The sequence below is a fragment of the Budorcas taxicolor genome, chromosome 10 (genome assembly GCF_023091745.1).
Source record: "Budorcas taxicolor isolate Tak-1 chromosome 10, Takin1.1, whole genome shotgun sequence".
NCBI lineage: Eukaryota > Metazoa > Chordata > Mammalia > Artiodactyla > Bovidae > Budorcas > Budorcas taxicolor.
Window position 1 is genome coordinate 87,092,951 of NC_068919.1, and position 23,708 is coordinate 87,116,658.

General features: G+C 42.7%; 1 protein-coding gene across 2 annotated transcripts in view; it reads right to left on the reverse strand.

Moving 5' to 3' along the window:
- The window catches only part of SNW1 (SNW domain containing 1), a 36,787-nt gene extending 35,417 nt beyond the window's left edge, over positions 1-1,370 (reverse strand). For both annotated transcript variants that reach the window (XM_052646778.1, XM_052646779.1), the window contains exon 1: positions 1,317-1,370. In XM_052646778.1, the coding sequence (XP_052502738.1) occupies positions 1,317-1,330 (14 nt within the window). In that variant the 5' untranslated portion in view covers positions 1,331-1,370. The remainder of the gene's footprint in view (positions 1-1,316) is intronic.
- Between the last annotated feature and the right edge of the window lie 22,338 nt (positions 1,371-23,708).

The window sequence follows — 23,708 nt, forward strand, 5'->3', positions numbered from 1 at the left end:
AAGTCCCCAAGACAAGCTACTTAATGACTGCACTCTGCTATCGCAATTTTAAGCACCCAATGCCGACAAGATCTCTGGTATTTTTGCTCTGTGTCCTTTTCAATTCCATCTTTTCCACAAAGCCTTTCCTCATAACACTACTAGTCTCTGTCACACTGCCTCCCACCTGGAGGGCACTCACTCGCATGTTTGCTGCCTGCAACACTTACTAAAGAAAATGCTCCAGTTCATTCAGCCCATTCCATCTAATTCTTTTTGCACTTCACGCTAGTACTACATAATAAGCATTCTGTATTATTCTTCGTTTCATATCTGTAGGCCTTGTACCCCAATCTTCCCTGCTGCCAAAGACTGTCAGATTTTCCTTCTGTATACACACAAACCCTAGGACAGAACAAGGCACCCAAAAGAAATCTCTCATCCAAGTATTTTTACGGTTCATAACGGTCATCAGCCCAGACAAAGGCGAACAAGGAGAATGAAGAGTGTCAGGGGAGCTGAGGCAGATGTCCTAACGCGATTCCTTTCTTTACCTTCTTGGGCACTCAACTTTTCCCGTTGCAGTTCGTTTGCGTGTAAAGTTTTCTACTGAGATGGGGCAGCAAGGTCGGAGTTACGTAACTCCTTCGAATCTCTTCTTTAAGCATCTTTTCCTTAAAGGCGGGGACCACTTTAATCACTTGCAGTTGCCAAGGCAACCGGGAACCGCAAAAATCATACTCGGTTCTAAAAAAGCCCAAAGTTAAAAGTGCGGGCAGCGACGGGAACTAGCAGACAGCGGCCACTACCGTAGCTTTTGATTTTAAATCTCCTTCAGTACCGCTCTCCCCAGCCCTTTTTTTCCAGGAGTCCTGGTTTCGGACAAAAACAGAAGAAAAGACTTCGGCGAAAAAACAGCCAGGCAGTCGCCGTCTCCCGCCGCTCCACTCTGCCCAAATAAGCCCCTGCCCTCCACACACCCGCATCGCGCCCACCCGAGCCGCGGACCAGAGGCGGAGCCCTCCACACCCCCAAGACGCTCAAACGAAAAACACGCGCGACTCCGCGGTCTCTCAGGCCAGAGACCTATTGGCCACGCCGCGACTTTCGGCCCTAGCGAGGGGGCGAAGGCAACCCGGGAAGCCGCTGAGGAAAGACCCCAGCTTCGGCGAGGCCTAGCCGTCCCAGCGGCCTGCAGGAAGGCCCAGCCGTGGCCTCGGCCTACAGTTGCTCTGTGGCCCGGGCCTGGTGACGGCCCGGAGAGTGTGGGCAAAGAAATGAAAAAGGTGAGTACTCCCAGACCCTTCCGTACCGAGGACCCGAATCAACAAACCCACCTGGTGAGCGCCATCTTCTTCCGCTTCTTCCAGCGCGAGCGACAGCACCGCGGGGCGGGCCTTTCCCGGGCGGAGAGCTGTGGAAAGGAAGGAGCGCGCGGTGCGCAGGCGCCCTAGCCGAACGGCCTTCTGGGACTTGTAGTTCTTTGAACAAGACTACAGTTCGGTTCCATTGTCAACCAGAATTCTGGGATACACGGTTCACTTAAGAAAAACCAAAACGCATCGCTCTTACACTATGACATGATAGAGCATTCCCTAAGCAAGATACTAACGAAGTTGAAATGCCTTTTAAGTCGCTTTATTTTCAGTTCAGTTGAGTTGCTCAGTCGTGTCCGACTCTTTGCGACCCCATGGACTGCAGCACACCAAGCTTCCCTGTCCATCACCAACTCCCAGAGCTTACTCAAAGTCATGTCTATCGAGTCAGTGATGCCATCCAACCATCTCATTCCCTATCCCTTTCTCCTCCCAACGTCACTCTTTCTCAGCATCAGTCTTTTCAAATGAGTCAGTTCTTCACATCAGGTGGCCAAAGTATTGGAGTTTCAGCTTCAGCATCAGTCCTTCCAATAAATATTCAGGACTGATTTCTTTTAGGATGGACTGGTTGGATCTCCTTAGAGTCCAAGGGACTCTCAAGAGTCTTCTCCAACACCACAGTTCAAAAGCACCAATTCTTTTGCACTCTGCTTTCTTAATAGTCCAACTCTCACATCCATACCTGACTACTGGAAAAACCACAGCTTTGACTAGACGAACGTTTGTCGGCAAAGTAATGTCTCTGCTTTTTAATACGCTTGTCTAGCTTGGTCATAGCTTTTCTTCCAAGGAGTAAGCATCTTTTAATTTTATGGCTGCAGTCACCATCTGCAGCGATTTGGGAGCCCAAGAAAATAAAGTCTGTCACTGTTTCCATTGTTTCCCTATCTATTTGCCACGAAGTGATGGGACCGGATGCCATAGATCTTCGTTTTCTGAATGTTGAGTTTTAAGCCAACTTTTTCACTCTCCTCTTTCACTTTCATTGAAAGGTTCTTTAGTTTCTCTTTGCTTTCTGCCCTAAGGGTGGTGTCATCTGCATATCTGAGGTTATTGATATTTTTCCCAGCAATCTTGATTCCAACTTCTGCTTCATCCAGCCCGGCATTTCGCATGATGTACTCTGCATATAAGTTAAATAACCAGGGTCACAATATATAGCCTTGATGTACTCCTTTCCTAATTTGGAGCCAACCTGTTGTTCCATGTCCAGTTCTAACTGTTGCTTCTTGACCTGCATACAGATTTCTCAGATGGCTGGTAAGGTGGTCTGGTATTCCCATCTCTTTCAGAATTTTCCACAGTTTATTGTGATCCACACAGTCAAAGGCTTTGGCATAGTCAATCAAGCAGAAATAGATGTTTTTCTGGAACTCTCTTGCTGTTTTGATGATGCAGTGGATGTTGGCCATTTGATCTCTGGTTCCTCTGCCTTTCCTAAATCCAGCTTGAACATCTGGAAGTTCTCAGTTCACATACTGTTGAAGCCTGGCTTGGAGAGTTTTGAGCATTACTTTGCTAGCATGTGAGATGAGTGAAATTGTGCAGTATTATTTGCAATAGTAATATTAATAGTATTAAATTGTGCACTTTATTTTACTCCCCATTTAATCTAATTTCCTTTGTTGTTGCCCCAAATGTAGAAGACATTTTCATTCCAAAATGGGGGTGACATTCCCAAATGGGGGCGACAATGTTAAATGAAAGGATTGATGGGTTAAATAAGGGAGTTGATGAGTTGAATAAAAGGGAGATCTCAAGGAGATCTGGGTTCAATCCCTGGCTTGGGAAGATCCCCTAGAGAAGGGAAAGGCTACCCACTGCAGTATTCTGGCCTGGAGAATTCCATGGACTGTGTAGTCCATGGGGTCTTTACAGTTTGTAGATAAATATAGTCCAGAGAATTCCATGGACTACTGGCTATGGGGTCGCAAAGAGTCAGACACGACAGTCATCAGGACAGATAGACATGTTTCTTCACTTTGCTCTTTCCACTTGTTAATATATCTTGGAGATCACTCCTTTGCAGCATATAGAGATTACATTGGAGGTTCCTAGCAGAGAATAAACTTGGTCTGACTTATGTTTTAAGAAGATTATTATGGCTACTATATTAAAAATGGATTCTAAGAAGCAAGCAGTCTCCCCATTCCAAGCAATGGGGAGACTGGTGGGTAGCTTTTAAGATAATTTGGGGAGAGATGCTGATGGCTTAGGCAGGGAGTTAGTAGTGGATATGAGAAGGTGAACTTGGAATCTGGACCTATTTCAAAGGTATAAACAACAAATTTTGATGATGGAATTGATGTTAGGTATGAAAGAGAGTTCCAAATAGGAAAATGAGTACGTCAAGGGTGTATATTGTCACTCTGCTTATTTAAATTATATGCAGTGTACTGGGCTGGAAGAAGCACAACCTGGAATCAAGATTGCTGGAAGAAATATCAATAACCTCAGATATGCAGATGACACCACCCTTATGGCAGAAAGTGAAGAGGAACTAAAAAGCCTCTTGATGAAAATGAAAGAGGAGAGTGAAAAAGTTGGCTTAAAACTCAACATTCAGAAAACGAAGATCATGGCATCTGGTCCCATCACTTCATGGGAAATAGATGGGGAAACAGTGGAAACAGTGTCAGACTTTATTTTAGGGGCTCCAAAATCACTGCAGATGGTGATTGCAGCCATGAAATTAAAAGACGCTTACTTCTCAGAAGTAAAGTTATGACCAACCTAGATAGCATATTCAAAAGCAGAGATATTACTTTGCCAACAAAGGTCTGTCTAGTCAAGGCTATGGTTTTTCCTGTGGTCATGTATAGATGTGAGAGTTGGACTGTGAAGAAAGCTGAGCGCCGAAGAATTGATGCTTTTGAACTGTGGTGTTGGAGAAGACTCTTGAGAGTCCCTTGGACTGCAAGGAGATCCAACGAGTCCATTCTAAAGGAGATCAGTCCTGGGTGTTCATTGGAAGGACTGATGCTGAAGCTGAAACTCCAGTACTTTGGCCACCTCATGCGAAGAGTTGACTCATTGGAAAAGACTGTGATGCTGGGAGGGATTAGGGGCAGGAGGAGAAGGGGACGACAGAGGATGAGATGGCTGGATGGCATTACTGACTCGATGGACATGAGTTGAGTGAACTCCAGGACATGGTGATGGACAGAGAGGCCTGGCGTGGTGTGATTCATGGGGTCGCAAAGAGTCGGACATGACTGAGCGACTGAACTGAACTGACTGATGAAAGAGAGTAATCAGAGATGACTCCAACTAGGACAGAGTTGCCATTTACTGAGATGGGAAAACTGAGAGAGGGCCACTTTCCTGGGGGAAGATCAGAATTGGGCTTTGAATGTGTTACATTTGAAATGCCTTGTTAGATATCCAAGTAAAGGTATAAAATAGGCAGTTGATACACGAGTTTTTAGTGTGGGGGTAGTGATCAAGGCTGGAGACCTTTGGAGACAGATAGTATTTACATTCATGATACCAGTTGAGATTACTAATGGAGTGAGTGTAGGTGCAAAAGAGAAGTGGTCCAAGGACAGACCTCTGGAGTTTAGAAGTTGGGGATATGAGAGGAATCAATAAAGGAAACAGAACTGTTAGAGATTTGATCAATGGAGTTAGGAGAGAAAGCATATGTCTTTCATTTAAATCAGATCCTATACAGGTGTAGGCCTGAGTTACCAATATCTATCTTTCCTGGGGGCTTCCCAGGTAGCTCAGTGGTAAAGAAACCACCTGGCAATTCAGGAGACGCAGGTTCCATCCCCGGGTCTGGAAAATCCCCTGGAGAAAGAGCTGGCAATCTACTCCAGTATTCCTGCCTAGGAAAGCCCATGGACAGGGGGGCCTGGCGGGCTGTAGCCCATGGGGTCGTAAAGAGTTGGACACAACTGAGCATGCATGCATGCACAGCATCTTTCCTGGCATAAGGCAAGAGCCTATGGCAGGGAAGAATGAAGGCATCATGCAAAATGGAGAGACCAGAGGATAAAGAGAGGGAGAGTAAGAGGCTGATGGAGTTGAGGCCTCTGACAACATCATGGCAGTTTTTGGATACAGCAGTGCCTGAAGACTACACCACCTTGAATTTTTTTTAACCAAGTGAGCCAATAAATTATTTTGTTGCTTTCAACTAGTTTAAGTTTATTATCATTTGCAACAAAAAGGAATTTATACAATGGTTATTTTCTATGCTCCCATAATTCTTGTTCTTCCCCTAGTCTTAACATTTACCACATTTCATAAATTTCAATGGGTTATGTGACTTCTAGGGAGATTGAATCTCTCTCACCATTCACTTGTGCCCAAACAATTTTGGGCAAGTCCTCAAGCCTTCACTGGATTTCTTATCTGTAAAAGGGTAGCATGGGCCTAGGTAATATCAAACATCCCATCCAGTGTCAACATCTGTTGATTCTCAGTACTTTTCTCTAGGTTTTAAACTTCTAGATAGATTTAAAAATATGGCATTTCAGAGACCTAGTGGTATATACAACAACTGAGATGAATCTCAAAGGCATCATGATGAGTGAAAGAAGCCAGTCTCAAAAGATTACATGTTATGTGATTTTATTTATGACATTCTTTTTTAAAAAAACTTTTATTTATTAATTTATTATTTTTGGCTGCCCTGCATGCTGAGTGTAGGCTTTCTCTGGCTGCGGCAAGCAGGGCCTGCTCTCTGTTGCTGTGTTCAGGCTGCTCACTGTGGTGGCTTCCCTTGCTGCGGAGTGCGGGCTCTGGACGCTTGGGCTTCAGTAGTTGTGGCCATGGGTTTAGTTGCCCCACAGCATGTGGGATCTTTTCAGTCCAAGGATCTAACCCATGTCCCTTGATTGGCAGGCAGACTGTCAATGAGTGGACCACCAGGGAAGTCCCTATTTATGACATTCTTGAAAAGAGAAAATAATAGTGACAGAGTACAGATCAATGGTTGCCAGGGATGAGGGGTAGGGGAAACACGTGACCACTGCAAAGCAACGTTGAGGGTGGTGGAATTGTTCTATATCCTAATTGTGATGGAGATTATACACAACTATGCGTGTACTAAAATTCATAGAACTGTACAACAAAAAAATCAGTTTTACTGTAAGACAATTAAAAAAAAAAGCCTGGTCTAGTTCTTACCACTGTACTGTGAGAACGGCCTCCTTAGCCTCATTCAGCATCAGTAACATTTACTTTGTACCTGCTGAGATTCAGAGCACATCTTGGGTTCCTAGGGCCATAAAAGTGGTTTCATAAAATGAATGTTTTTCAAATGGCTGTCTGGGGAGGCCTTACAAATAGCTGTGAAAAGAAGAGAAGCGAAAAGCAAAGGAGAAAAGGAAAGACAGAAGCATCTGAATGCAGAGTTCCAACAGCAAGAAGAGATAAGAAAGCCTTCTTCAGCGATCAATGCAAAGAAATAGAGAAAAACAATAGAATGGAAAAGACTAGAGATCTTTTCAAGAAAATTAGAGATACCAAGGGAACATTTCATGCAAAGATGGGCTTGATAAAGGACAGAAATGGTATGGACCTAACAGAAGCAGAAGATATTAAGAAGAGGTGGCAAGAATACACAGAAGAACTGTACAACCCAGATAATCACGATGGTGTGATCACTCATCTAGAGCCAGACATCCTGGAATGTGAAGTCAAGTGGGCCTTAGAAAGCATCACTACAAACAAAGCTAGTGGAGGTGATGGAACTCCAGTTGAGCTGTTTCAAATCCTGAAAGGTGATGCTGTGAAAGTGCTGCACTCAATATGCCAGCAAATTTAGAAAACTCAGCAGTGGCCACAGGACTGGAAATGGTCAGTTTTCATTCCAATCCCAAACAAAGGCAATGCCAAAGAATGCTCAAACTACTGGACAGTCTCACATGCTAGTAAAGTAATGCTCAAAATTCTCCAAGCCAGGCTTTAGCAATACGTGAACTGAGAACTTCCTGATGTTCAAACTGGTTTTAGAAAAGGCAGAGGAACCAGAGATCAAATTGCCAACAACCACTGGATCATGGAACAAGCAAGAGAGTTCCAGAAAAACATCTCTTTCTGCTTGATTGACTATGCCAAGGCCTTTGACTGTGTGGATCACAATAAACTGTGGAAGATTCTGAGAGAGATGGGAATACCAGACCACCTGACCTGCCTCTTGAGAAATCTGTATGCAGGTCAGGAAGCAACAGTTAGAACTGGACATGGAACAACAGACTGGTTCCAAATAGGAAAAGGACTACGTCAAGGCTGCATATTGTCACCCTGCTTATTTAACTTCTATGCAGAGTACATCATGAGAAATGCTGGACTGGAAGAAACACAAGCTGGAATCAAGATTGCCAGGAGAAATATCAATAACCTCAGATATGCAGATGATACCACCCTTATGGCAGAAAGTGAAGAGGAACTAAAAAGCCTCTTGATGAAAGTGAAAGAGGAGAGTGAAAAAGTTGGCTTAAAGCTCAACATTCAGAAAACTAAGATCATGGCATCTGGTCCCATCACTTCATGGGAAATAGATGGGGAAACAGTGTCAGACTTTATTTTTTGGGGGCTCCAAAATCACTGCAGATATGGTGACTGCAGCCATGAAATTAAAAGATGCTTACTCCTTGGAAGGAAAGTTATGACCAACCTAGATAGCATATTCAAAAGCAGAGACATTACTTTGCCCACTAAGGTCTGTCTAGTCAAGGCTACGGTTTTTCCAGTGATCGTGTATGGATGTGAGAGTTGGACTGTGAAGAAAGCTGAGCGCCGAAGAATTGATGCTTTTGAACTGTGGTGTTGGAGAAGACTCTTGAGAGTCCCTTGGACTGCAAGGAGATCCAACCAGTCCATTCTGAAGGAGATCAGCCCTGGGATTTCTTTGGAAGGAATGATGCTAAAACTGAAACTCCAATACTTTGGCCACCTCATACAAAGAGTTGACTCATTGGAGAAGACTCTGATGCTGGGAGGGATTGGGGGCAGGAGGAGAAGGGGACAACAGAGGATGAGATGGCTGGATGGCATCACTGACTCGATGGACATGACTCTGAGTGAACTCCGGGAGTTGGTGATGGACAGGGAGGCCTGGCGTGCTGCAATTCATGGGGTCGCAAAGAGTCGGACATGACTGAGCAACTGAACTGAACTGAATTGAAGGACTGTGTGATAAAGAACCCACCTGCCAATGCAGGAGATGGGGGTTTGATCCCTGGGTTGGGAAGATTTCCCTGGAGGGGGAAACGGCAACCTACTCCAGTATTCTTGCCTGGGAAATCCTATGGACAGAGGAGCCTGGCGGGCTCCAGCCCATGGAGGCCACAAAAAAGTCAGACACAACCTAGCAGCTGAACAACAACAAAGGGAATATTAGATGTATTTGTTTTCTATTGCTATATAACACATTGTCACAAACTTAGTGGCCTGAAACAGCACTACGGTTGAAACAGCACTCTGAGCTCACATCTCTTAGGTCAGAAGGCTAGCAGAAGATGCTTGGATTCTCTGCTCTGGGTCTCATAAACCTGAAATCACAATGTCGAGCTGGATCCTCCTCAGGCTGAGGCTCTGAAGAAAAATCCATTTCCAAGCTCATTCTAGTTGTTGCAGTTGCTGGACCGAGGTCCCTGTTTCTTGGTGTGCCGTTGAGAAGCACCATCCTCACTTCCTACAGGCCACCCTCATGTCCTTCCCACATGAGACCTTGGTCAGTTCACAGGATGGCTGTTTGCTTTCTTCCAGGCTAGATACAGCACATCTCTCTGACTTTCTCATCTGCTGGCCAGAAAAAACTCTTTTGTTTTTACAGGGCTCATAGATTAGGTCAGGCCCACCCAGATAATCTTCTTATTTTAAAATCAACTTGTAACATAACACAATCACAGGACTGATGTCTCATCATATTCACAGCTCCAGGGTTATTGCAGGGTGTGTACAAGGAGCAGGGCTGGGGAGAGGATCATGGGAGAGATCTTAGAATTCTGTCTGAGGATATAAGCCAAAAGAAAAAAAAATTTTTTTTGGTAGATGCTGGATCTTTGATCAGACTGTATAATGTACCAAGCATGACCTGGAGTCTGAAAATATAAATTCAAGCAATAGCTTCACCAGTAAGCTGTGTTATCATGGTCAAGATACTTGAATTCTTTGGCCTCCAGTTTTATCAAATTTAAAATGCTGATCATGTTACCTGCTTTATGTATCTATCATAGAGTGATTGAGGTAATGTAGGTGAATATGTTTTACTCAAATCTAAAGTACTATGTAAATATATTAATTATTTCACTTAATATTTTCACTGACAGTGATCTGATTTAACCTCTGCTCCAGGAATGTATTATTTCTAAAAAGAGAATAAAAGGGGAGCAAATTAGAGAAAGTCCCGAAGACAAGATCAAGAACCTTAGATTTAACTCAGCAGATAATTTGGAGCAGAAGCAAGACTTTAGAAACTGTCACTAAAGATGATTCTTAAGGCAGAATGGGTTTCTATGGTGATGAAACACAAAGGAGGCCACTCAGGAAAAGGTTAAAATAATTAACATGGGAAATCAATAAGATATAGACCAAGATTTGGGAGGTAGGATTGAAAGGAAAGGGTGGAGAAGACCTTTTACAATTGCCTCATTTTTTTCATAGGCTTCCCTGGTGGCTCAGCGGTAAAAATTTGCCTGCAACACAGGAGACTTGGGTTAGATCCCTGGGCGAGGAAGATTCCCCTGGAGAAGGGAATGACAACCCACAGGAAGATCCCCTGGAAAAGGAAATGACAACCCACTCCAGTATACTTGCCTGGGAAATTCCACGGACAGAGGAGCCTAGCGGGCTACAGTCCATGGGGTCACAAAGAGATAGCCACAACTGAGCATGCACTCACTCTCATTTTTCACAGAGGCTATCTTGTGAAGCATTTCTATCATTTGCAGTCTCTTGCTGTCCATGGGGTATATAGGGAATAGTAACTGACTTTAACACCAATCTTAGTAAAACAGAATGAAGAAGGCACAGCTATTGCAAAAGTAGTACAACATTATACCCTAAGGGGCTTCCTCGGTAGCTCAGCTGGTGAAGAACTGGCCTGCAATGCAGGAGACCCTGGGTTGATTTCTGGGTCGGGAAGATCCCCTAGAGAGGGAACAATCTGCCCACTCCAGTATTCTTGGTCTTCCCTGGTGACTCAGACGGTAAAGAATCTGCCTGCAATACAGGAGACCTGGGTTCAGTCCCTGGGTTGGGAAGATCCCATGGAAGAGGGCATGGCAACCCACTCCAGTATTTCTGCCTGGAGAATCCCCATGGACAGAGGAGCCTGGTAGGCTATAGTCCATGGGGTCACAAAGAGTTGGACACGACTGAACGACTAAGCACACACTGTAAAACCAAGTAGGGGCTTGTGTTTAGCTCTGCTGGATCTTCCTGGTAGCATTCTACCCTCATTAACACAGGTAATTAGTAGCTGCCTGCTCATAAGAGACTGCCCAGCGCAGGCTAGAATTGGTGATGCTCCAGATTACGAGAAAACAATCAACTCAGCCCACTCTTGGTATTCCAGATGCAGGGAGGAATTCATCCTCAGAGAACCTAGGACCTAATTTGATTTCTAACCAGCTGCGGCCCTGTAGCCACAAGTGACAACTTGGGAGGTAGTAGGATGGAGCTGCTAAACACACAGATTCCTGAGTCAGCTTTCCTAGGTTCCCATCCTGGCATCCTAATTTACCACCTGTAAATTAGGGCAGGTTATTTAAGTTCTAAGTTTCTTGCTGGACCGAAAAAAAAAAAAAAAAAGGAGAAAGTTAAGTAAAACCTATTTTCATAAAGCTTTTGGGATAATTAAATAAACTCATCAGTTAATTTAATCATGTAAAGTGCTTAGAACAATGTCCAGGATACAGTAAGCACTTAGAAAACAATTATTATTTTCTGGACTTAATTTAATTGGCCTTAACAGCATTTATTAAGCTTCTTGAGCTTCAGGCTTTGCATTTGTAAAGTGAGGCAATTAAACTCAATTTTATTTCTAGGGTACCTTCCAACTAACAGTCTATTGTCCTATATGAATGTTTTTATTTATGGCAGTACCAGTATTTTATGCTCTGATGCCATTGTGCTTTAGATATTGCTGCTTTATTTACTGATATTCATTTCCTGGTGAAAAGCAGCAGTGTCCTACTTCACTGTTCTTCCTTATTAGAATCCTTTTATACTCCTTCACAATCTTTAAAATAGTTTTTAAAATCAAAGTTCTGATTTGTACTGAACTATAGTTTAAAAGGCTAGATTCACATATTACTTAGTAACTGCAAAAGAAAAAAATGTACCTTTCTAGAAATCTGGATGGAGGGACAATCTGATGCTAGTTTTTTCTGATAGGATGTTCTCGAATTACCTGATCAAGTCAGACCTAACTTCTGGCTCACAAGAAATTCAGGCTCTAGAGGCACTAGTTAAACAGCATGAGGAAAAAAGCAGAAAAATCCAGAATGTGGAGACATTTTATAGGACAATTGGCCTAGAATCTCCAAAACATCAGTGTCAAAATTGCACACATTTCCTTCCAAACCCTTCGGCATGCATCAACCAAGAATAAGAAATTTTCTTTGTAACTACATTGTCATTAATACTTCTAAGAAAATTAGCACAAGTTTTACAATATAGTCTGCTGTCAGCCCATAGATATGAACAACAAGAGAAAATATAGATAAATTGGATTTCATGAAAATTAAAAACTTTTGTGCTTCAAAGGGCACCAACAGGAAAGTGAAAAACAACCTACAGAATGAGAGAAAATATTTGCAAATCATATATCTGATAAGGAACTTGTAGTCAGAAGAACTCTTACAAGTTAACAACAAAGAGACATAATCCATGTAAAAGAATGAGCAAAGCATCTGAGTAGATATTTCTTCAAAGAATATATGTGAATAGCCAATAATCACACTCAAATTTGTTCAACATCATTAGGAATCAGGGAAATGCCAATCAAAACTAGAGTGAGATACCAATTGATTCTCATTAGAATGACCAAAATGAAAAAGAAAGACAATAATAGGTATTGATGAGGATATAGAGAAATTTGAACCCTCACACACTGCTGGTAGTATTAGAGAATAGTGTAGGCACCTTGGAACACAGTTTAGCAGTCCCTCAAAAATTGAACATTGAAGTTACCATGTGACCTAGCAATTCTATTCCTAGGTTTATAACTAAGAATTGAAAACACATGTCCATATAAAAACCTGTGCACAAATGTTCATAGCAGCATTATTCATAACAATGAAAAAGTAGAAACAACCCACATGTCCATTAGCTGATGAAAGGATGAACAAAATGTGATATATCCATAGAATAGAATATTCTTTGGCAAAAAAAAGGACTGTAGGATTGATATATGCTAAATTATGAACAAATCTTGAGTGAGTTTAGCCAACTTCCAAAGTCAGAAGGAGCAGTTTGTAAGAGATTACCTTCACTTCTTAACACCAGCAGCAAATTTGGGAGTTCCTAAAGGCACATTCAATTTTGACCATTCATTGTGTGTGTGTTAGTCACTCAGTCGTGTCCGACCCTTTGTGACCCCATGGTCTGTCCATGGAATTCTCTAGGCAAGAATACTGGAGTGGATTGCCATTCCCTTCTCCAGGGGATCTTCCCAACCCAGGGACTGAACCCAGGTCTTCTGCATTGAGGGCAGATTTTTTTTTGACCATCTAGGCAATCAGGGAAGTCCTGACAACGATTTATTAGAAGGACACGTAGAACTTACTGAAAGACGTTATGCTCGTTTTCTGGTTTATTATAGGAAAAGAATCTAGATGAAAATTAGCCACAGGGGACTTCCCTGGTGGTCTAGTGGTTGGCAATCTGCCTGCCAATGCGGGGGACACTGGCTCAAGCAGTCCTGGTCCAGGAGTATTCCAGGTGCTGCTCTGCAACCACGCCATGCACCACAACTACTGAGCCAGAGCTCTAGGGCCCATGAACTACAACTGCTGAAGTCTGTGCACCCTAGAGTCTGTGCTCTGCAACAAGAGAAGACTCTGCACTGAGAAGCCTGTGCACCACAACTAGAGAGCAGTCCCTGGTTGTTGCAACTAGTTAAAAGCTCAGTTCCAGCAATGAAGACACAGTGCAGCCAAAAAGAACTACGTTAAAAAAAATTTGCCAAGGAGCGCTGTTTGCAATAGCTAGGACATGGAAGCAACCTAGATGTCCATCGGCAGATGAATGGATAAGAAAGCTGTGGTAGATATATATACACAATGAACTATTACTCAGCTATTAAAAAGAATGCATTTGAATCAGTTCTAATGAGGTGGATGAAACTGGAGTCTATTATATAGAATGAAGTAAGTCAGAAAGAAAAATACCAATACAGTATATTAAGGCATATATGTGAAATTTAGAAAGATGGTAACGATGACCCTATATGCAAGACAGCAAAAGAGACACAGATGTAAAGAACAGACTTTTGGACTCTGTGGGAGAAGGTGAGGGTGGGATGATTTGAGAGAACAGCATTGAAACACGTATATTACCATATGTGAAATAGGTCGCCAGTCCAGGTTTGATGCATGAGACAGGACACTCAGGGCCTGTGCACTGGGATGACCCTGAGGGATGGGATGGGGAGGGGGTGGAAGGGGGTTCAGGATGGGGAACACATGTACACCCATGGCTGATTCATGTCAATGTATGGCAAAAACCACTACAATATTATAAAGTGACTAGCCTCCAATTAAAATTAATTAATTAATTTTTAAAAGTTGCCAAGGGAAGGTGAATAGGGCAGAGTTCAGGAAGATTCCAAGCATGGAGAATCCAGTTGTCTCCTCGCTGTGTAGACCAAGAACATTTCTCTTCTGGCATCACTGTGTGACCGTAAGCTGGGAGGCTCACCTGAACCTTGGTGTGCAGAATTTTTACTGAGCCTCCATCACATAGGCATGACTGACTGCTTGTGTGGCTGATCTCAGTCTCCAGCCCCTAAGATGTTTACTGATACTGTGAACTACAGCCCCCATGCTAAATCACATTGTTAGTCTTTCTGGCCAGCCTCCACTATAAGACTACTTGATGTGGTTAGCTTCCACCTAAATCATATTGTTAGATCATCTGGTGACTCAAAAGCTGATCACATGGATCACAGCCTTGTTTAATTCAATGAAAAGCTATGAGCCATGCTGTGTAGGGCCACCCATGATGGACGGGTCTTGGTGGAGAGTTCTAACAAAATGTGGTCCACTGGAGAAGGGAATGGCAAACCACTTCAGTATTCTTGCCTTGAGAACCCCATGAACAGTATGAAAAGGCAAAAAGATATGACACTGAAGGGAGGGAAGCTCTGCATGCTGCAGTCCATGGGGTCGCAAAGAGTCGGACACGACTGAGCGACTGAACTGAATTGAATTGATCTGGTGACTCAAAGCTACCAGGAAAACAGAGGCACTCCTATTAGGAATGACCTTTCAAGAGCTTAGAAATTGCTTCCCCAAAGCCAAGGACAAAGGCCAGATTTCTGTCTGGGCAAGGTTAAATCCTTTACTACAGAAACCTTGAAAACATTATGCTAAGTGAAACCAGTCACTAAAGGCCAGATATTGTATAATTCTATTTATATAAAATTTCCAGAACAGATAGATGCATACAGACAAAAGGTAGATTAATAGTTACTTGGGACTAACTTGTGTGGAAATGCGGAATCGGAAAGATGAGTGAGAGCTAATGGGTACACTTTTTTTCTTTTTTTTTTTAGTATTGAAAAATTATAGAGAATTCCCTGGTGGTCCAATGGTTAGGATTTCATGTTTTCATGCTCAAGGACCAGACCAAAAAAAAAGAAAAATTACAGAGTGCTGGTGTTGACACAACTCTGTGAATATACTAAAAACCACTGATCTGTACACTTTGAAAAGGTAAATTTAATGAAATGTGAAATATATCTCAATAAAGCTGTAAAGTCAAAGTCAAGATGTACAATTAATAAAATGTATAAATAAGTGAATAAAAGTATGATATCCCACCATTCATTTTTTTCCAAGTGAAATTTGGAATTATTTTGTTGAGTTCTTTTAAAAAAGTCTACAGGAATATTGATTGTCATTGAGTTGACCATAGGTTAACTTTGACAGCTGGTATCTTTACAATTTTATGTCTCAGGAACACTGTTTTGATGTATTAAAATTGTCTTTCACCTCTTCAATAACATTTTGAGGTTTTCTTTATATAGACTGTACACATCTCTCAGCATATTGATTCTTAGGTATTTGACTTCTTTGTTAGCATAAATACAGTCTCTGTGTTTATGTGATTACTAAATATAATTTTTTTTGTTGTTGTTAAGGAAGTCAAAAGTGTTCCGAAATGCATCAGTTTATAAATAGAACCAGTCTTTTGACAGTGGATGACTTACAGCTAAGGTCAACTTGTTTGTGATTAGATGGGCTTCTATATCTTCTTCCTAGGACCGAGTGGTTCTTTGGGTTTTTGTATTGAATTTTCCTGGATATGCAGGAAAGCAGCTTTGCTGGCAGCCATTCCCTCCTTCAGCTCTGAGACTTCCTGTCTGAAAGCACTGTGAGACCTGCTGACCCCATTTCTTTCCAGATTTAATTATTCTTTTTGAAAGTTGGTTCTAACCTTAAGGGGATTTGAAACACAAGGCTCCAGTGGGGATGAAGCTTTAGACCCAAGATAACTATTCCTTTTTTCATTGAACAGCCTGGCAGGGGAACAGATGGCCCCTTGCCCTGAGCACTGTCATTTATTTTGATCGTTTTCATTCCTATCAAGTGTGCAGGCAGCTCAGAAGGCAACCATCTGATACCTGAAGTGACTGCTTGCATTACTTCCTGTCTTTTCTCTTGTCTTATAACAAGATATCCCACTAAAATATGCCTGCTTGTGTGCTAAGGAGCTGATGTGGGTGTGGATGGCTATGATTTAGTAATCCTAAAGGGGGAAATACAGGGGCTATAAGAATAGTTATTGTGGGATCTCCTTGGTTGTTCAGTGGTTTAGAATCTGCCTGCTAATACAGGGGACATGGGTTCGATCCCTGGTCCAGGAAAATATCACATGCCACGGAGCAACTAAGCCCGTGCACCACAGCTGCTAAATCCACATACCTAGAGCTTGTGCTCTGCAACAAGAGGAGCCCCTGCAATGAGAAGACTGTGCACCACAGTGAAAGGAGCCCCCACTTGCAGCAGCTAGAGAAAGCCTGTGTTCTGCAACAAAAGCCCAGAGCAGCCAAGGAAAGAATAGTTATTTTGTGTTGACGAGCTCTTCCGCGTCTGTTTATTTCATTTAATTCTTACAACAGCCCTATGAGTAGCTGACACTTATTATCCCCATTTTACAGATCGGAAAATGAAGGCTTAGACATGTCACACAAGTTGCCCAAGATGATAAATGGAAAGTGACAAATCTGGAAAGTGACTTAAACTGCCAAATATGGTTTTACCCACTCTTCTTTACTGGTTCCCAAATGGAAGAGTACCTTTCTAAAACATCTGGAATCAGACAGACCTGAGTTTGAGTCCTGCCTCCTTTGCTTCCTAGTTCTATAACCTTTAGCAAGCCTTTGTTGTTTAGTCACTAAGTCATGTCCGACTCTTTTGCCATCCCATGGAGTGCAGCTTCCCAGGTTCCTCTGTCCTTGGCATTTCCGAGGCAAGAATACTAGAATGGATTGCCATTTCCTTCTCCAGGGGATCTGTCTGACTCAGGGATTGAACATGTGTCTCCTGCACTGCAGGCGGATTCATTACCATTGAGCCACCTGGGAAGACCTTAGCAAGCCTACCTACCTCATAAAGCTTTGAAGATGCTATAATATAAATGTAATGTGTAAATGCTTGGTCTGGTGAATAATAAATGAATATCAGGGGTTTTTCTTCAAAAATGTATCAAGTACTTTCTCTGCATGAGACCCTAAGCTAATCTGGAGGGACTTGGGGTTAAATGCTATACAGCCTAAATCCTAAAGGCCAGAGGGTTGGTAGAATCTGGGCTTCAGAAGAGTTCTGTTTGTCCACACATGCTTTAGCACTTTTGAATTAGTTCGAGATATTAAAAAATTGGGAGATTTTAATAAAAATCTGATTTCCAGCTCTTGAAAGCTGGTCGAGCTGGCAATCTTGGGCCTACATTCTCACATGGCATCAGCATCTAGAAGGGAGTGTGCCAATATGGGCCACAGTGCCCTCCACTCCTTATTATATCTGAGGAAGTCAGTGGCCATTCACTGCTGCAGTTATGCACTCTTTTCTTTCTTTCTTTTTTTGGCCACACCAGGCAGCATATGCTTCCCTGGTGGCTCAAGTGGGAAAGAATCTGCCTGCAATGCAGGAGACCGGGTTCAATCCCAGGGTCTGGAAGATCCCCTGGAGGAGGAACTGGCAACCCACTCCAGTATTCTTGCCTGGAGAATTTCATGGACAGAGAAGCCTGGCGGGCTACAGTCTATGGGGTCGCAAAGAGCTGGACATGACTGAGCAACTAATTTTCACTTTCACTTCTTTCATGCAGCATAGAGGATCTTAGTCCCCCTACCAGGGATCAAACCCATGCCCCTGTAGTGGGAATGCAGAGCCTCAACCACTGGACTGCCAGGGAAGTTTCTGCACCATTTTCCTTAATAAAAGAAGTGACATGCTTCCTGTATCTATGATGCTCTTGAAAGAAAACAAAAGGTAGATCAAAGAAACTGTGTGATTTAAACTGGATGAATTTTTTGTTTTCCTTTAAAAGCCAGGACTATTAACATGTCTGACCTGCTCCACTTACTTTTGTTACCTTTCATTTATTAATTTGGCTGCACTGGCTCTTAGTCGTGGCATGTGGAATTCAGATCCCTAACCAAGGGGAATGCAGAGCTCTAGCCACTGGACAACCAGGGAATCCTTATTTTTGTTATCTCTTTGGCCTCTGTAAGCAGTTGAGTTTGCAGCCCCTGGTGTAAAGAGGTAACCTCATCACAGTATGAAGTAAGCCCAAGTGCTGAAGGTGAGTCCAAGAAGCTTTGGAAGTACCAAGTACTTAGCCAAGCCTGGGAATTGAGAGGATGCTTCCTATAATGTCCAGTTGAGCTATTTCAAATCCTAAAAGATGATGCTGTGAAAGTGCTGCACTCAATATGCCAGCAAATTTGGAAAACTCAACAGTTGCCACAGGATTGGAAAATGTCAGTTTTCATATTAATCCCAAAGAAAGGCAATGCCAAAGAATGTTCAAACTACGGCACAACTGCACTCATCTCACATGCTGGCAAAGTAATGCTTAAAATTCTCCAAGTCAAGCTTCAACAGTATGTGAACCAAGAATTTCCAGATGTTCAAGCCAGATTTAGGAAAGGCAGAGGAACCAGAGATCAAATTGTCAACATCTTCTGGATCATCGAAAAAGCAAGAGAGTTCCAGAAAGACATATACTTCTGCTTTATTGACTATGCCAAAGCCTTTGACTGTGTGGATCACAATAAACTGTGGAAAATTCTGAAAGAGATGGGAATACCAGACCACCTGACCTGACCTTCCTCCTGAGAAATTTGTATGCAGGTCAAGAAGCAACAGTTAGAACTGGACATAGAACAACAGACTGGTTCCAAATAGGAAAAGGACTACGTCGAGGCTGCATATTGTCACCCTGCTTATTTAACTTATATGCAGAGTACATCATGAGAAATACTGGACTGGATGAAGCACAAAATTGAAATCAAGATTGGAATCCTGGAATCAAGATTGCTGGGAGAAATATCAACAACCTCAGATATGCAGATGACACCACACTTAATGACAGAAAGTGAAGAAGAACTAAAGAGCCTCTTGAGAGCAGAGTGAAAAAGTTGGCTTAAAGCTCAACATTCAGAAAACGAAGATCACAGCATCTGGTCCCATCACTCCATGGGAAATAGATGGGGAAACAGTGGAAACAGTGTCAGACTTTATTTTTTTGGGCTCCAAAATCACTGCAGATGGTAACTGCAGCCATGAAATTAAAAGACGCTTACTCCTTGGAAGAAAAGTTATGACCAACCTAGATAGCATATTCAAAAGCAGAGACATTACTTTGCCAACAAAGGTCCGTCTAGTCAAGGCTATGGTTTTTCCAGTGGTCATGTATGGATGTGGGAGTTGGTCTGTGAAGAAAGCTGAGCACTGAAGAATTGATGCTTCTGAACTGTGGTGTTGGAGAAGACTCTTGAGAGTCCCTTGGACTGCAAGGAGATCCAACCAGTCCATCCTAAAGCAAATTAGTCCTGAATATTCATTGGAAGGACTGATGCTGAAGCTGAAACTCCAATACTTTGGCCATCTGATGTGAAGAAGTAACTCACTAGGAAAGACCCTAATGATTGAAAGACCCTAAAGATTGAAAGCAGAAAGAGAAGGGGATAACAGTGGATGAGATGGTTGGATGGCATTACTGACTTGATGGACATGAGTTTGAGCAAGCTCCAGGAGCTGGTGATAGACAGGGAAGCCTGGAGTGCTGCAGGCCATGGGGTCACAAAGAGTCTGACATGACTGAGTGACAGAACTGAACTGAATTTCCCATAATGTCACCAGACCAAGATCATGTGCCATTAATAGGTGAGACCCTGAAGAACAATGTCAGAGGTTTTGGTGTTGGGTGGGGTGGACGAGCTGTTTAAGCAGGCAGAACAGCTTGGGAAAGGGCTAGAGGTAGCAGCAATAGCCTCGGTCTCCTCTTTGATCTATTGCCCTGCCTTTAACTGTTCCATCCAGACCCCATTCCAGGTGCAAGTGGAGTCTCTGGCTCTGTCATCACTGGCAGAGAGAAGATTTCTGAACACAGCTGATGGCCGAGACTTCCTGGCTCCATACACTAACTGCACTCATATCCCAACATTCTTCTTGACTAACCAGACATGTACCCGTGGGGACCACCTGTCAGAATCCCAACACAGGCTTCTAACAGAAGGAGTCTTTACACCCCTCACTCAGCTATACACCAACAATAATATAGGACTGTTGTTTCAGATGAGAAGCTGAGAATATTTTAGTATTTAAATAATAGATATCAGAGTTTGTGTGGGAGGTAGAATTTATGTCCTCCTACCCTGGTGGCTCAGACGGTAAAGCGTCTGCCTACAATTCGGGAGACCTGGGTTCGATCCCTGGGTCGGGAATTTCCCCTGGAGAAGGAAATGGCAACCCACTACAGTACTCTTGCCTGGAAAATCCCATGGATGGAGGAGCCTGGTAGGCTACGGTCCATGGGGTTGCAAAGAGGCGGACATGACTGAGCGACTTCACTTCACTTCACTTCACTTCACAAGATAACCACCCATAAATGCCTGTTCCTGACAAAAGCAAATTAAATTCCTCCAGAGGCAATAAAGAAAAACCTCCAGAGGTGAGGAGAGAGTATTTCTGAAAGAATCCAGAAAAGTAGAGAGAGAGTCTCAACTCTAGGAGAGAATTCTAGCTCCTTGCTAGATTCTAGCTCCTTGCAACATGAGAATGGAAGCCTGTCTGAATGGTCAGGATCAGTCTCAGCACGTAGGAAAAAGAACATTCTTCAAAGTGGGTGAACTCTGCGAACTTTTTGAGGCTATCAGGAGACCATTCTTACCAGAGGTCTGGGAGACTTGGTTAAGGCTGAGTGAATGCTGAGGACGGAAGAGACTCTTCAAGGTCAAGTTCAACCTACAGACGAGAAATTTACTCCAGAGAGTTCCCTGGTTGCCTACTGGTTACGATTCTGGGCCTTCACCTGGCCAGAGAACTGAAATCCTGCAAGTGATGCAGCATGGCCAAGAAACAAATATATATATATATATCAGTTCTGTTCAGTTCAGTTCAGTTGCTCAGTTGTGTCCGACTCTTTGCAACCCCATGAATTGCAGCACACCAGGCCTCCCTGTCCATCACCATGTCCCGGAGTTCACTCAGACTCACATCCATTGAGTCAGTGATGCCATCCAGTCATCTCATCCTCTGTCATTCCCTTATTCTCCTGCCCCCAATCCCTCCTAGCATCAGAGTCTTTTCCAATGAGTCAACTCTTCTCATGAGGTGGCCAAAGTACTGGAGTTTTAGCTTTAGCATCATTCCTTCCAAAGCAATCCCAGGGCTGATCTCCTTCAGAATGGACTGGTTGGATCTCCTTGCCGTCCAAGGGACTCTCAAGAGTCTTCTCCAACACCACAGTTCAAAAGCATCAATTCTTCGGCACTCAGCCTTCTTCACAGTCCAACTCTCGCATCCATACATGACCACTGAAAAAACCATACCCTTGACTAGACGGACCTTAGTCGGCAAAGTAATGTCTCTGCTTTTGAATATGCTATCTAGGTTGGTCATAACTTTTCTTCCAAGGAGTAAGTGTCTTTTAATTTCATGGCTGCAGTCACCATCTGCAGTGATTTTGGAGCCCCCCAAAAAATAAAGTCTGACACTGTTTCCCCATCTATTTCCCACGAAGTGATGTGACTGGATGCCATGATCTTCGTTTTCTGAATGTTGAGCTTTAAGCCAACTTTTTCGCTTTCCTCTTTCACTTTCATCAAGAGGCTGTTTAGTTCCTCTTCACTTTCTGCCATAAGGGTAGTGTTATCTGTATATCTGAGGTGATTGATATTTCTCCCGGCAATCTTGATTCCAGCTTGTGCTTCTTCCAGTCCAGCATTTCTCATGATGTTCTCTGCATAGAAGTTAAATAAGCAGGGTGTCAATATACAGCCTTGACGTAGTCCTTTTCCTATTTGGAACCAGTCTGTTGTCCTATGTCCAGTTCTAACTGTTGCTTCCTGACCTGCATACAGATTTCTCAAGAGGCAGATCAGGTGGTCTGGTATTCCCATCTCTTTCAGAATTTTCCACAGTTTATTGTGATCCACACAGTCAAAGGCCTTGGCATAGTCAATCAAGCAGAAAGAGATGTTTTTCTGGAACTCTCTTGCTTTTTCCATGATCCAGTGGATGTTGGCAATTTGATCTCTGGTTCCTCTGCCTTTTCTAAAACCAGCTTGAACATCTGGAAGTTCACAGTTCACATATTGCTGAAGCCTGGCTTGGAGAATTTTGAGCATTCCTTTACTAGCATGTGAGATGAGTGCAATTGTGCAGTAGTTTGAGCATTCTTTGGCATTGCCTTTCTTTGGGATTGGAATGAAAACTGACCTTTTCCAGTCCTGTGGCCACTGCTGAGTTTTCCAAATTTGCTGGCATATTGAGTACAGCACTTTCACAGCATCATCTTTCAGGATTTGAAACAGCTCAACTGGAATTCCATCATCTCCACTAGCTTTGTTTGTAGTGATGCTTTCTAAGGCCCACTTGACTTCACATTCCAAGATGTCTGGCTCTAGATGAGTGATCACATCATCATGATTATCTGGGTCGTGAAGATCTTTTTTGTACAGTTCTTCCATGTATTCTTGCCACCTATTCTTAATATCTTCTGCTTCTGTTAGGTCCTTGCCATTTCTGTCCTTTATTGAGCCCATCTTTGCATGAAATGTTCCCTTGGTATCTCTAATTTTCTTGAAGAGATCTCTAGTCTTTCCCATTCTGTTGTTTTCCTCTATTTCTTTGCACTGATCACTGAAGAAGGCTTTCTTATCTCTTCTTGCTATTCTTTGGAACTCTGCATTCAGATGCTTATATCTTTCCTTTTCTCCTTTTTTTTCACCTCTCTTCTTTTCACAGCTATTTGTAAGGCCTCCCCAGACAGCCATTTTGCTTTTTTGCATTTCTTTTCCATGGGGATGGTCTTGATCCCTGTCTCCTGTACAATGTCACAAACCTCATTCCATAGTTCATCAGGCACTGTATCTATCATATCTAGGCCCTTAAATCTATTTCTTTTGTATAAGAAATTTGCTCCAAATCGCAATAAGATACCACTCCATACCCACTAGGATGATTATAATCAAAAAGGCAGACAACAAGAAGTATTAGGAAGTAGAGAAATTGAAACTCTGATATATTGTTGATGGGAAGAAAATGATATAGTTGCTTTGGAATACACTCTGGCAGTTCCTCAAAATGCTCAACACAGAGTTACCATATGACACCGAAATTTCATTTCTAGGTGTAGACCCAGGAGAAATGAAAACATATATTTATATTGAAACCTGTACACAATATTCATAGCAGCATTATTCATAATAGCCAAAATATGGAAACACACTAAATGTCCATCAACTGATGAAAGAGTAAATGAAATGTGGTATGTATCTTCATACCATAGAATATTCTTTGGCAATAAGAAGGAATGAAACACCCCTATGTGATAACGACTTACATGAACCTTGAAAACATTATGCTAAGTAAAAGAAGCCAGTCACAAAGGACTAGATATTGTGTGATTCCATGTATATGAAATGTCTAGGATAGG